Below are 13,286 nucleotides of genomic sequence, written 5' to 3' on the forward strand. Positions count from 1 at the left end.
GAAGTAAACAAAACAGATGCTGAGCTAGGCAGTATGAACTGGGTGTATACAAAACTGCGCAATAGCTACTTTATATGCCTGATTTAGTTTCAATCGTAATAATAATACAGAAATAGTTGCCTACTGCACATTATATTCTAAAACATTTAATGTTTATTAAATTAAGAAAAGGTTATAAATTGATAAATATACTAAAATTATCTTTGATGGTAATTTTTTTACAATTACAGCAGTAACTGTCATACACAGTTAGTAGCTATACAAAATAATAATGGTTTAATGAAATGATAAACATAAATAGGTTTGTAAATAATTTTTTAAGTGCTTTACACAAACCCTAAAATACTATTTACATGTATAAAAATATATTTAAAAATATTTTATGATTTATTACCATTTTTGTTGGGTTTTTCAATTTCTTACAGTGAATCTCTTGATAAATAATCACATCCACTTAACATCTCATCTTCATCTTCACTAACATTAGATTTTGAAGAGTCATTTTTGAAATTAATAATCAGTTTATCCACCTCGATATCAACAAAATAATCCAACTTCCAAGGTTTTTCTTCTTCTTACAGCATAGTTCCACCAGTTATCTGCCATTTCCTCAGCAATACTGTTTTTAAGTAAAACCTTTATATACACTAATTAATCAATTTTGTAATAACAAAATTGATGATTCAATTGACTTTTACTTGACTTCACACTAGTTCTACTGGATTCAGATTGCAGTGGTATGGTAGAAATCGAAATACTGTATGTCCATTTGCTTCAGCCAATCACCAATTACATATTTGGTAAATTTTTGCTGATCTTTTTAACTTCTAGGAATTTAACCTTTAAAAATGTAGAATCAAATGGGATTTGTTTTTCTCTCAGCCATAATACTATATCCACTTTAACCCATCATGTATTCAGGATTTTTTCTAATTTTTCACTATGACATGGTGTACTACCCATAATAATAACACTATTCAGCGGAATTAATTTCATAATTGTATTAAATCAGTTTTAAAAAAATTACCATTCATATCTTTGCAGTAATCACTTTTTTTATTAAATTTGATAACTAATAATGCAACATTAACAAATCCATCTTCATTCCCTATATGACCTACAATAAACTGATTTCCTTTGTTATTTGCCGATTTTATACCAGTACTTAAATCAGAAGCCTGTTTAGATATCTTAACAGAACTGTCATACAAAACTTCATTGACTGATTGACCTGTGTTCACCCAAGTTTCATCCAGATAAAAAATCCTTTTTCCCATTTTCCTAAACTTTTTAATTTGTTTCAAATATTTTCTTTGTCAAATCTTTATGTCATTTATATCAATGATAAAACTATTTCTACTCTTCTTGCAAATTTGAAACCCATCAACAAAAAAAGTTTATGTACGCTAGCCCATATTGAACATTGTATTTCTTGGTATTGAAAATTTTTTTTATTTTTTGGCATACGTACTACCCCATATTTTTTTCTGCTCAGCTCGCTATCTGTCAATACTTAAAATGGATACACCTGTGAATTCAGATGCAAGTGCTTCTTGAATTTCTAAAATAGGGTATTTTTCATGAAATTTATTGAAAACATTAAGAACTATTGTCTTTTCCCTCACTTCCTAATATTTTACCTTTCTATGTTTTAACTATACAGCAAGAAGGACTCTCGGCCATAATTATTAAATTTCACAATACTTAAAAACACTTAATTTCACAAACAAAAGCTTAATTTCTAGCAGTGTAATAAAGCTAATAAGTCATAAATTTCAATTTGATACTTTTTTAAACCAAATTAATGACAAAAACAACCTCACTCACAGTAACTTCTACTACGAGCAGTTAAAAATCCTACAGTTAAAATAACTGAAGTTTCACGAGACCAAATAATCATTTTTAAAATAGTGTTGGAAATATAATTTAACTGTTATAAAACTATAAATAGCTATGAAGTATTGCTATTGTTTATATAACATCGTACATGATATGTACTGAATTGAAATTCAAATACTTACACTTAACATACAGAATGTTTGTTAACTCTAGGCCTCAAGAAGCAAATAATACAAATATTACATAATTAGCACACTGAAATTAGTATAAATTTTTCAATAATAGTCCATTACTTACATTGCTGTAGACCTAATATATTTATATTTACATAATAATAACTAATACTGTGATAATCTGAGATTAATAGCAAGCATAAGTAATGATCAACATTCTTATCTTGTGGTAGCAATTTTTAAGTGATGTGTCATTTTTGTCCAACCAGTGGATTGCATCACCTGGTTGAAGGTTGTCATATGTATATGTTGGGTATTTACATGCATCACACACATGCAGATTGTTTACATCAGGCCTCAATGTAAAGAAGACAGAAAATAATTTGATGGCCCACTATTGATATACAAGGTTGATGTATAGCTAATCCATCCTTGAGCAATATCATCAAACACCATCTTATGCTGCAAACTCTACAACTGAAGTACCTTGCCAGCCTGGACTGCTCTGAATTCTATCTCATTTCTCAAATTCCCTTTAACCAACAAAAGCCCATCATCTGCATATGTGATGATGCAGTATCCACTGGGTAACTTAATTGCATAAAAGGATCGAATTCAACAATTCAGAGCAACGCACTGAGTGCTAAAACACTAACATGTGGACAACCTTTAGATAGCGTTTTTCCTACTTCTGAGACACCATCTTGAAAAATGATGTCTCAATTACATAACTACATAACATTCAGCTCATTCTGCGCAAAATCACACTTGCAGTTAAAACAGGGCAGAGGGCCACCACAAATTATTAAAAGCGTCTGGTATGTCCAAAATGATATCTAAGACGATGCTCATAACCTTTAGAATAGCATCTTTCATGCCCGTGCCTGGGTGAAAACCATACTGATCATCCACCAACAACTTTTTTTCAATTTATCAGTAACAATAAGATATAAAATCTTTTCAATAACTGGCAAAAGTGTTAAAGGCATACAAGAAGAGCTCACAGTGGGTTCCTTGTTGGCACTTTTTAACAACAATTTAAGAATTTTCTCTTTTTCCCAGCAAACAGGGAAATAGCCACCAAACAGCATCCTATAAAAAATTTTAGTCAAAATACCAATACGAATTCCAACAGAATGGAAAATGAGCTCCACAGTGATTCGATCAAAACCTTGAGCTTTATTCCTACAAATTACCTGATGCACCTGTGTCTGTAATTTCTATAGATAAATCATCAGAGCGAAAAGCATTAACTTCCTCTCAGACTTCTATATGATACAAGGTTACATTAGTCACAACATAATCTGACAATAAATTATTCAAGAGAATATTTATAATCTCAGCTTTATTAGAAACAATATCCTGCTGGGTCGAGAGAACTGACAAAAGAATATTTTTCTTATGTTTATGTCCTTTTACTGTACACTCAACACCAGAAGGAGTCTAGCAGAGAAAATATTAACAAATTTAGACCAGTCCCCCTGTAGGAAATGACCCTGCTGTACAGGAACATTGCATCTATAGGTGTCTCGCAACTCCCTAACCAAATCAAAGATAATTAATTGATGATCACTAGAACAATGATCAATAGACCAAGCATCAACCCAACAAGGAATATCCTACCAATAGTAACATCAATATTAATTCCAGCAAACAATGTTTTTCCACCTACCATTCCAGCAAATGTTGGTAACGCACAAAAACATTGAAAACCTCTAACTCATACTACACAACAAAGCCTTCAACTAATTCACCACTATCATCTGGGACTCCACTATGCCAAAGAAGCAACTTAGTATTTACATCAGCACAGAACACTATAGGACAGTTATCAACAAGACCAACAATTCTATCCCACTTTTCTAAATGTTCCTCAATGGGATCTCTATATTGAAAATTTAAACTAACAACACAGAAATCAAGACCATCAATAACAAGTTTAACAGCAACAAGATGAATATTGGAGACCTGCCTCAAAAAGACACAATTCAATGTCCTACACAGAACTGTGGACATACTGTTACTTCCAGTATACAATATTTTGTAACTCTTAAAAGTCTAGCAGATTACCTGTACCATATATGGATGTTGCAGAAAAATTATATTAAGAGACCTTCCTTTCAACAATTTCACCTAACTCAATCTGAACAATGTAAGCACCTTGAGAATCTGTCCAAACTTAACCATGCAATGAATTAAAATACATCTCAACAGATCTTAAATAACAACCACAATCCTTACTATCAACTGAGAGCTTGCAATCCTTGTGCAACCTTCTGCAATTTATACACATAGGAACCTCAGACTTTTTAGGACACTTCACACTTGTGACTCTCATCACCACAATGTGCACAGAGTGAAGCATACTAACAGAATTTTGCCCTATGATCAAATCTACAAACTTAAAAAAGTCTCTGAACATCAATGTACTCGTTGACTCTGCAAGAAGAAAAATCCATAAACAACTTACTCTCAGCAACTAACTTTTTAAACAAGAGTAGAACCAACTTCGAATACACCGTGATAACTTTGGGCATCACATCTACCAATTAGAATAAAATCCTACACTCACGACTTGAATATTGTCTCATCCAAATCAGTGTTTTGTCCCAGTATGAGAGACACAATCTACTTCTTGTACAAATGATGATCTATATCATAGACAATGACTCGAGGCCTCCTTTTACGTTTCTGATCCATCTCGACCTCCAACATTTTACTACTGACAGATTCTGAAATGACTAACTGTCTGTTTGTCATCTGCTACAACAACCATACCTTTCCTAGTATCCTTTGCGTTCCTAATTTTCAAATTTGACTTCTTGCCCTGAAGGACAGTCCTTTCAAATCTCTTTAATTGTTTTGGTGGAGCTCTCTCTTCTGTTTAGAAAGATCACATCTGGCTGCTTGCAGGCTAAGTTGGCCTCCAGCTTACCTTTAAGCACCTAGCATAGCATTTCCACTCTGCCCTAACAGACACAAGCATTAGGATAGAAACTGCTCTTTAACTATAAACTCCTTAACTTTAGATGGCTTAGAGGCAAGCGCCTCAAATCCATTTGCCAAAGCAGAGAACAACAAACACACTTCTAATAATCCTACATCAAACTACTTCCAATCTTCTAATTTGCAGGCAGCCAAATTTGGCAAGCATAAAAACAGCAGGAAATATACAATTTAAAATCACCTTTACTTTTAATCCATTTGAAAGATTTTCATTAAAAATTCTTCTAATTAACAGAATTTCTCCCAACCAGAATTAATTCTGCCACCTACCTCCTTACTTTTCCTTCCTGGAAGGGTACAATCTATCATATACATCTATACTATCTACATATTCAATAATCTACCATTCCATAAATAATAAATTCCATAAATCTACTATTTCAATAGTCTACCTTCTCTACCATAATAGGATCTTTCCAGAGCAAGTGTTCACTTTTGTTTTATTCCAATTTAATACCAATTCTTTATGCCTACACCATCATTACATCACCATCACCACCATTATATCATCAGATCGTAAAGCTTGATAAACACATCCCATTCATCATAATTCCTATAGACAAATAGTGTTTAATTTATTCAAAATTTTCAATAAGAACACTTAAATTTATATGTATAATTGCAAGCTTGCGGATGTCAGTCAAGAAATCAGCTTTACATCCTGCTTGATCTTGGATGATTTATCCTGTTCTTGTAAATAAATGTAATTATCCTGTTCTTTAAAATAATGGTAAATAGCTTATAGGTCCCAGAAGATACAGCATAATAGGTTGATAACTACGTATAATTGGGTATGAGTAATCTTTCCTAATAATAATGTTATCTACATCTTTTTTTTTATATGATTATTTTGTTGTACTTCTACACCCCAAGCACACGACTACTTTCCAATACTTTTTTGAATAATATTTTCACACGACCTATCAGCATGTTCTTTCCACCTATAATCATGTAACTGTTATTTGTTATTTTTGTTTCTGTTCGGTTTCAAATTCCAGTAGAATCTCCTTCTCCTCATCAATAATGGACAAATCAGAATTAAAATAGTTCCGAGTATCTATACTACTTGCTTGTCAAATTTCGGCATCATTCCCAACTAAGTGACCACTGTACAGTTCCATAAAAAAAGAGTAATTTCCTCTATTTTCTTTCTCCAATATAATTTATTCTAAGCATCTGAATCCAACACTTCTTATTAACTGATTGTTCATTTTCTTACCTCTTTTAAAGAACCAGTTTAATCCATGAAATCGTTAATTACATTCTTTTCAAACTGTTTCAATTTCCATCTAATAATTATCAACAACTACTTTCTAATTTCAGAAAGTTTTTTTTTCAGGATTTCAGTTTTACTCTGAATCCTATTTAATATTTTTACATTGAATCCCTTTTTCCGGTGAATTTTTATTTATCCCCCTCTCCTGGAAATTTTCAAGTCCTATGAATACAGAATGCAATCCTATTATAAATCATCTGCACAAAATATTCACCCTTCACTGATTTTCCTCACAATTCCTCCTCTAACCTAGCAGAAAAGTTTTATTACATAACATTAACTTCTTTCCTTATCCTTTTTAACTAAAAAGTTTCTCACTGGGAGCATCATTACTAATCTGGTTGGACAAAATGCAATTTTTAGTGTTACATTCTCGATGAAATTTTCTTTAGTAAAATCAACTTCATAAAGGGATTCATTAAACTTCATGAATACTAAAAGAATTCACCATACAGGATTGTTTACTACCAATTAAATTGAGAAGAATATGCTCTTAATTATTTTTTTATTAATATACCATAGAATTCAGTTACATTATCTCTTCATATATTTCTCTCTTTTCTCTGACAATCAATAAACTGCCTTGGGTTATTCAAATTTTATTAGAAAAATAATTAACTGCAATACTGCTTCAGAAATATTCACTGTAAATAGTTACATGAAGTCAGTCTGAAGTGGATAAATTCCTTGATTACAAAAAAAAACTGCCCAGAAAGATATGGTGTGATGTGGTAGCACTTTGTGCCAAATGGAGAACTGCTTGTCCTTCACTTTATAACATAAACATATAGACTTCGGTAATGAGTCTGCAGTTTAATAACTCACTTTGCAGTACCATTAAAAATTTGACAAATGTGTCAGTTTATTCTTAACCAATATTCACCTCAAACATCCAATTTCATTATATGATGTTATAAAAAATACCAAAATAAGTTGACGAACTCAAACAAAGATTTAGGAACAAACTGAAGAAAAAGAAGCCTCTGGAAATTTCTTTACTGAAAAGCTAGGTTTTGTAGATCACACTGTTGCTTACTAGGGTTAGTAACGAACTCAATATCCAAGAAATATATTTTAAAATGAAAACAGCAATCTCAATAATAATAATTTTATAGCATAAAATTGTTTAACCAGCAAAATACTAACTCTTCACAGATGTACAATATTCGGGAAAAACTTAATGTTTCAAATTCCAATACTTTCTAGAAAAATCTCTGTCTGTAAGGGTTAAATTTATGAAGATATTTAAATTTGTTACAAGAAAAATTTGATTGGTTGAAAATACAAAGAATGGCACACTTCAATTAATAAATAATATATATATTGGAAGCTTTCTTGCAAAAATATTAAAAATGTATAAATTTTATTACTTTAAAATTTAAAAAAAACGGAAAGGTTACTTCTTTTTTACGAAAAAGACTTTTTTTTAAACTGGATGTAAGCTAGCTAAAAAAATAGATAAAAAAACACTAACTCTTTTAATTGTAGTAGTTTCTGATGGAACAGGTAATTCTCCATGTTTACGAGTCATTTTGTGCCTTGCCAGCAAATAATCTGCTTCTGCAGCAACAGTTGTTTCCTAAAAACATAAACACAAGGAGTGATAGATATATTAAAAACTAATTATAATTCAGCACTTCATGCACATTAACAAAAATAAATGTTTTATATTTCACAGCAATTTTCTTTAGCAGTCTTAGTGTTAAAAATAACAAACTTCTTTGAGAAGTGTTAAGAAACTTGTAATAACTTACAAGGGAAACTAAAGAGTTAAACGAACGTTTACGACAATAATACTTAATTTAAAAAAGGTTTAACTAATCAATCATATTTTATAGTTCTACGCACTTTGGGCATTTCCTAACAAGTCTCAAAATTTAGTTCCAGAAAAAATGTTTCCACACTGTCCATAAAGTTTACAGTGCAACACAGAGAGACCTCTTCGTCTGACTTTCCACTTGCAGCTCTTCTTTCAATGGTCCAAAGAGAAGAATATCACTTTGAACCAGATCAAGTCTGTATTGGGCTCAAAAGGTATTGTCACTGAAATGTGTAAAGGTGTCCATGAAAAGTGTATTGGTTCCTGAAAGATGCATGAAGTTAAGCACTGCCTTCAAGCAAACTCATGTGTTTTGAAAGTTTACCACTTGGACTTGATTTTCAGCTTCAGTTTTTGCAGAAGCTTAAAGCAGGTGTGTCCTTACTCCCAATTTTTGTATTTAATTGTGAAATTAAAAAAAAATTGGCCAAAAATGTGACTAAATTTCTTCGCTGTGGAAAGTGATAGATGTTTCCCCATTAAACTCTGGTACTTACTCTTGGTTGCCATTCTGCTACACCACAATTCATGCATTCCATTGCATATTTGTTTAACTGAATTCAGAAAGTTCCATTCTGCAAACAATTTCTCAGCTTTACTTCCTTATTCAACTTTTTTGTATATGAAAAGAGAATATTTCTTCCTTACTTTTATTACAAATTAACTTTATATTAAACTAACAAAGGTGTAAAGAACTAACTATTACTTTGAACACATGCAGACTTCTCAGGTTGTGGAAAAAAAACAAAAAAATCGCCATTGAACACCCCTATGTAGAAAAATGAAAATATATACCCACACTTTTTTTGTTTTCCTTTATAGATCAATAATTAGTCAATTTACAATTACAGGGCATAGCAGAAGTAAAATCTCCCTCCAAACATAAATCAGACTAAATGTATAGCTCTTTTCTTATGAGGAATTTTGTAATTATTACAACGAATTTAAATAAAATCTAAAAACTCTGAAGGATCGCACAAAAAAGAACAAATAACCACAATTAAAAAAATAACAAAATAATAGAAAATTAATTTTTGCTGTATTCTGCACTTAGATCAGAGAAAAAAAAATTATTTAATATTATATTCACATAATATTTTATATTAATTTACACAGCAATTGTACTTTATAGTGTCTAAATGAGATTAATCTAAATGTTTAAAACGAGAGTTTTAATTTACACTAGAAAGTTATGTAATATGTGTAAATAATTTTTATCAGAACAACTGGGGTCAAAAAACATACGAGTTTTAATTTTTTTTTTATATCTTTGGATGAGTTGTAAATGTTGATTTACGGCTAGAATTACAAAAACAAAGTTTTTTATCAAAAAAGACAGTTTTAGTTGCAAGCATAGCAGTAAATTGTTTTCCTATCTTTTCATTTGACAGCACCACTAGCAATGTTGGCAATTGCTGAACAGAAAAACTTCTATGTACTGCAATTTGTTAAATATCAATCTGTAGTTACAATTCAATGTGCATACCGTAGAAAGTTTAATTGTGATCCTCCAAGTATAACATTTGTCAATGACATAATCAGTTTGAAATGACTGGATGTCTATGTAAAGGAAATACAAGACAAGCAAGGGTGTCTGAAGAAAATGTCATGAAAGGGAATGAATTTTTCTTGCATAGTCCAAAACAAAATGTTAGTAAGACCAGTTGCAAACTAGCAATGCTGGTGATGACAGTGTGGAGTATTTTATGGAAGCACATATGCATCCATACAGTTTACAGCTGTTTCGAGGCTTTCAAACATACTGACAATGCTGTGCATGCCTACTTTGCAAAATGTTGCAGCATGAAGATGATGGCTTTTTAATCATATTGTGTTTAGTGATAAGTCAACATTTCACCTTAGTGGAAAAGTTAACAAACATAATATCTGTATCTGGGGGTCAGAAAATCTCCATGAACTCTTATACAACAAAAAAGGTTTATAACTAAAATTAAATGTTTTCTGTACAATATCCCAATTGAAATTTTCCCCCTGTTTTTTATTATAACAGAAGTTGCTTAATTAATTAATGCTTAGTTAATTTGGTTATGCTGCATACATGGTGTTTTCCTCAACTGCAAAATGAACCAGAAAGTTTTATTTGGCAATAAAATGGTGTGCCCTCTCACTGACATAACTCTGTACAGGATTAGTTGAATGATGTTTTCTACAACCACTACATCAATTGGTATAGACCTGAAAACCAAGCTTGTTTGCCAATGCTTGGTTGCCAAGGCTTGGGTGCCGTATCACCCAATATTACCCAGTGTGAATTTTTCTTTGGAGTTTTATACAGATCTTGTTATGTGCTTCTGGTACCTACTAATCTACCCAATTTGAGACACAGGACTGAAGCAGCTGTCGCTTCCATTATTCTTAACATGTTGGTTAAAATATGGGACAAAATCTCCTACCAGTTTAATGTAGGCCTGTAATGAAAGGTGTTCATTAAACACTTGAGTTACACTTTAATTTTGTTTGTGATTAATTACTGAAAGTCAAATTAAAGAGAAATCTAATAGCTTTAAAATCCCAATATTTTTTTTTTGCACATCTGTATATGTATTATTTAGGGTTTGCACATCCTGTATATTGCAAATAAAAACTCAAAAAGATTTCTAATAAATTACTGCTATCACAAAACAAGATATCAAGGTGTATAAGAAATGATCTTACTAAGCAATTAAGAATAGAAAAAGTACATTTTGTAACAAAAAAAAAAAAAAAAAGAACTACTAATTAAACATAATAACATCCACATAGCTAATAGAACAGGAATTTTATTGTTCAGCTTTCAATTCATAACAACTGTACCATTAGTACATTTAGAGAAAAAAATCAGTGAATGAAAAGAGTAATTGAGTGCTCTTGTACTATATATAGATTACTATTCTGTTGCTTTTTTTTTTTCTTGATGATATCGCTACAAAAACTTGAAGCCTGTGCCTTATCCTTGCTAAAAGAAGTTATGATGGCTTGACAACCTACCAAATTTATACTCATAGACAATCTAACTTATCAACCTATATACTTAATCAATACAGTATGCAGAGTTTAAAGAATAAAGAAAGCAAATCATATGATACACTAAAAAGAAAGTCAATAATACTGATCTTGTGGTACTTCACAACTGTCAACTGTCTCTCTGTAATGGATATCAACACCTCACATAAGTATGACCCACAATCAAAGATGAAAAAGCTATGGCTGAAGACCTTCTCCATAAAATAATGCAGAAAAGTAACGCATCAAAGGACTAAAAAGGGGGTACGTATTTTTAATAAATATGTATCTCACAACCTCAAGTGTGGGCTCTCAGTGTTTTTATTCACTTTTAGCTACCTTTTAAAATAATAAGAGGAACATTTGTTAAGTTATCTAGTCTGCATACCTTCATCCCAGAAAATAACATAGAAGTTTATTCAACAACAGATATACCATCAAATCCTTTAACTAAATCACAATAATGGAAAAGCCTCAACAGCATCTAAAAGAGATTTAACACTATCCCAAAGTAATAAAGACTGATTGGACCGGATGGCAACCACAATAAGAAATAATTGAAATTTTAATTAATTTCTTTTATTAGAAATATCCAAAACTTAAAGTTTTATTCCACAAAAAAAAAATTAAACGTACTATTCAATAAAATGAAAATAAAAAATAATACTTACTGTCAGGATCTTTGTAGTTAACATTTCATATTGTGGACAAGCTATCCGATGCTTCTGTATAACTTTTCCAACCAATGGAACGAATATACGATACTTGCGACCTAATTGAATAACCATTGCACAAAGTGTATCCATGGCAGTTGATCGGACGTCAGAATTAGTGTCAATGCTACGCACCTATAACAAATAAAATAGTTTAATAAAATAATTTCAGTAAAAACTAATCATTTTATTTTATTTAGAAATTGGTTAAATGAATAGTTCTGAAAAAAAATCTACAAATAAAAAAAACAATTCAAGCTAACACTGAACAAAATAATTAGTGGAGTAGTCCATAATTAAATTCAGTAATTAACAAGTTTTGGAAGTTTTTTTTTTATGTAATAAAATCACAACCAATTTTACAACCATCACATGTACATATGGTTACTCATCCACATCTAAGTAGTATGCAGATATATATCTAAGTGTATGTACACATATATTTGCATGAATATAAACAATAATCAATATTTATAAAAATCTCTTTTTTAAAGATAACAATATTTCTTATCTTACCAAGAAACTTAAAAATAAAAAATGAAAAATTAATTTACAATGATTTAATAATTTTAATTTTTTTACCAAAGGATGAATAATTCGAGATGCAAAGTCAGTAAAATCAAGAGTGTCTGACAAATGATCAATAGTTTCCATAGCAACACGACATACTGATACTGGACAATCTGCAGCATCAAATAACCGCACAATAGGTGGAAGGACCAAATGAAGGTACTCATCAAGATTACTTCCAAACTTCTGTAGCGCACCAAGTAACTGAAAAAAAACAGTGGATGTTCATAATTACAAGATAACAAAAAATAATATTAGTAATAGCTGTTTCATTAATTAAAAAATGTCAAAAAACAATCACACAAAATAAAGAGATCTTGTTTGTGTGATACTAACGTCTAATCGATTATCTATCAGCAGCCATTTAATTTTAAATAATTCCATTAGGCATTAGTAAAGGATAAATACAATTAAAGTCAGAATGCAAGTACGCATTAAGAGTGTGTACAACCACTTGCACTAATTTTTCTTACTTTTAGCAATACTTTTAAATAACAAACAAACATCAAATGAAAAATTCTTAAAATCATGATTATTTTACAAGGGCTATTCAGAAATTAGCTTACAGTCCTCAGTATTGTGCAAAGCAGTGGAAGTAGCAATTCTATCTTTGTACAGTTGAATAGCCCAGTTCAGTGTGGTTCTAGTAGTGTTATTGAAAATAACACCCACTTGTTTGTTCCAATAAAATTGTCAATCAAAATGGCTGCTTTCAGAGAAACTTCTGCCAACTGTGAAGTGCATGCCACCATCCATTTCCTTCACGCATAAAACCTTGTCAGCTGCTGAAATTCATCATGTAGTTTGTACAGTATACATGGAGAGTAAATCATGAGTGTCAGTGTGGTAAGACAATGGTGCCATATGTTCAGGAAGGTCAAACAAAC

General features: G+C 31.1%; 1 protein-coding gene across 4 annotated transcripts in view; it reads right to left on the reverse strand.

Annotated features, from left to right (window-relative positions):
* mTor (serine/threonine-protein kinase Tor) overlaps positions 1-13,286 on the reverse strand; it is a 216,081-nt gene that overhangs the window by 99,064 nt on the left and 103,731 nt on the right. For all 4 annotated transcript variants that reach the window (XM_075364225.1, XM_075364232.1, XM_075364239.1 and 1 more), the window contains exons 19-21: positions 12,412-12,603; positions 11,788-11,964; positions 7,769-7,873 (exon numbers count right to left, since the gene is read on the reverse strand). In XM_075364225.1, the coding sequence (XP_075220340.1) occupies positions 7,769-7,873; positions 11,788-11,964; positions 12,412-12,603 (474 nt within the window). The remainder of the gene's footprint in view (positions 1-7,768; positions 7,874-11,787; positions 11,965-12,411; positions 12,604-13,286) is intronic.

The sequence above is a fragment of the Lycorma delicatula genome, chromosome 1, assembly GCF_047948215.1.
Source record: "Lycorma delicatula isolate Av1 chromosome 1, ASM4794821v1, whole genome shotgun sequence".
In the NCBI taxonomy this organism is placed as follows: Eukaryota; Metazoa; Arthropoda; class Insecta; order Hemiptera; family Fulgoridae; genus Lycorma; species Lycorma delicatula.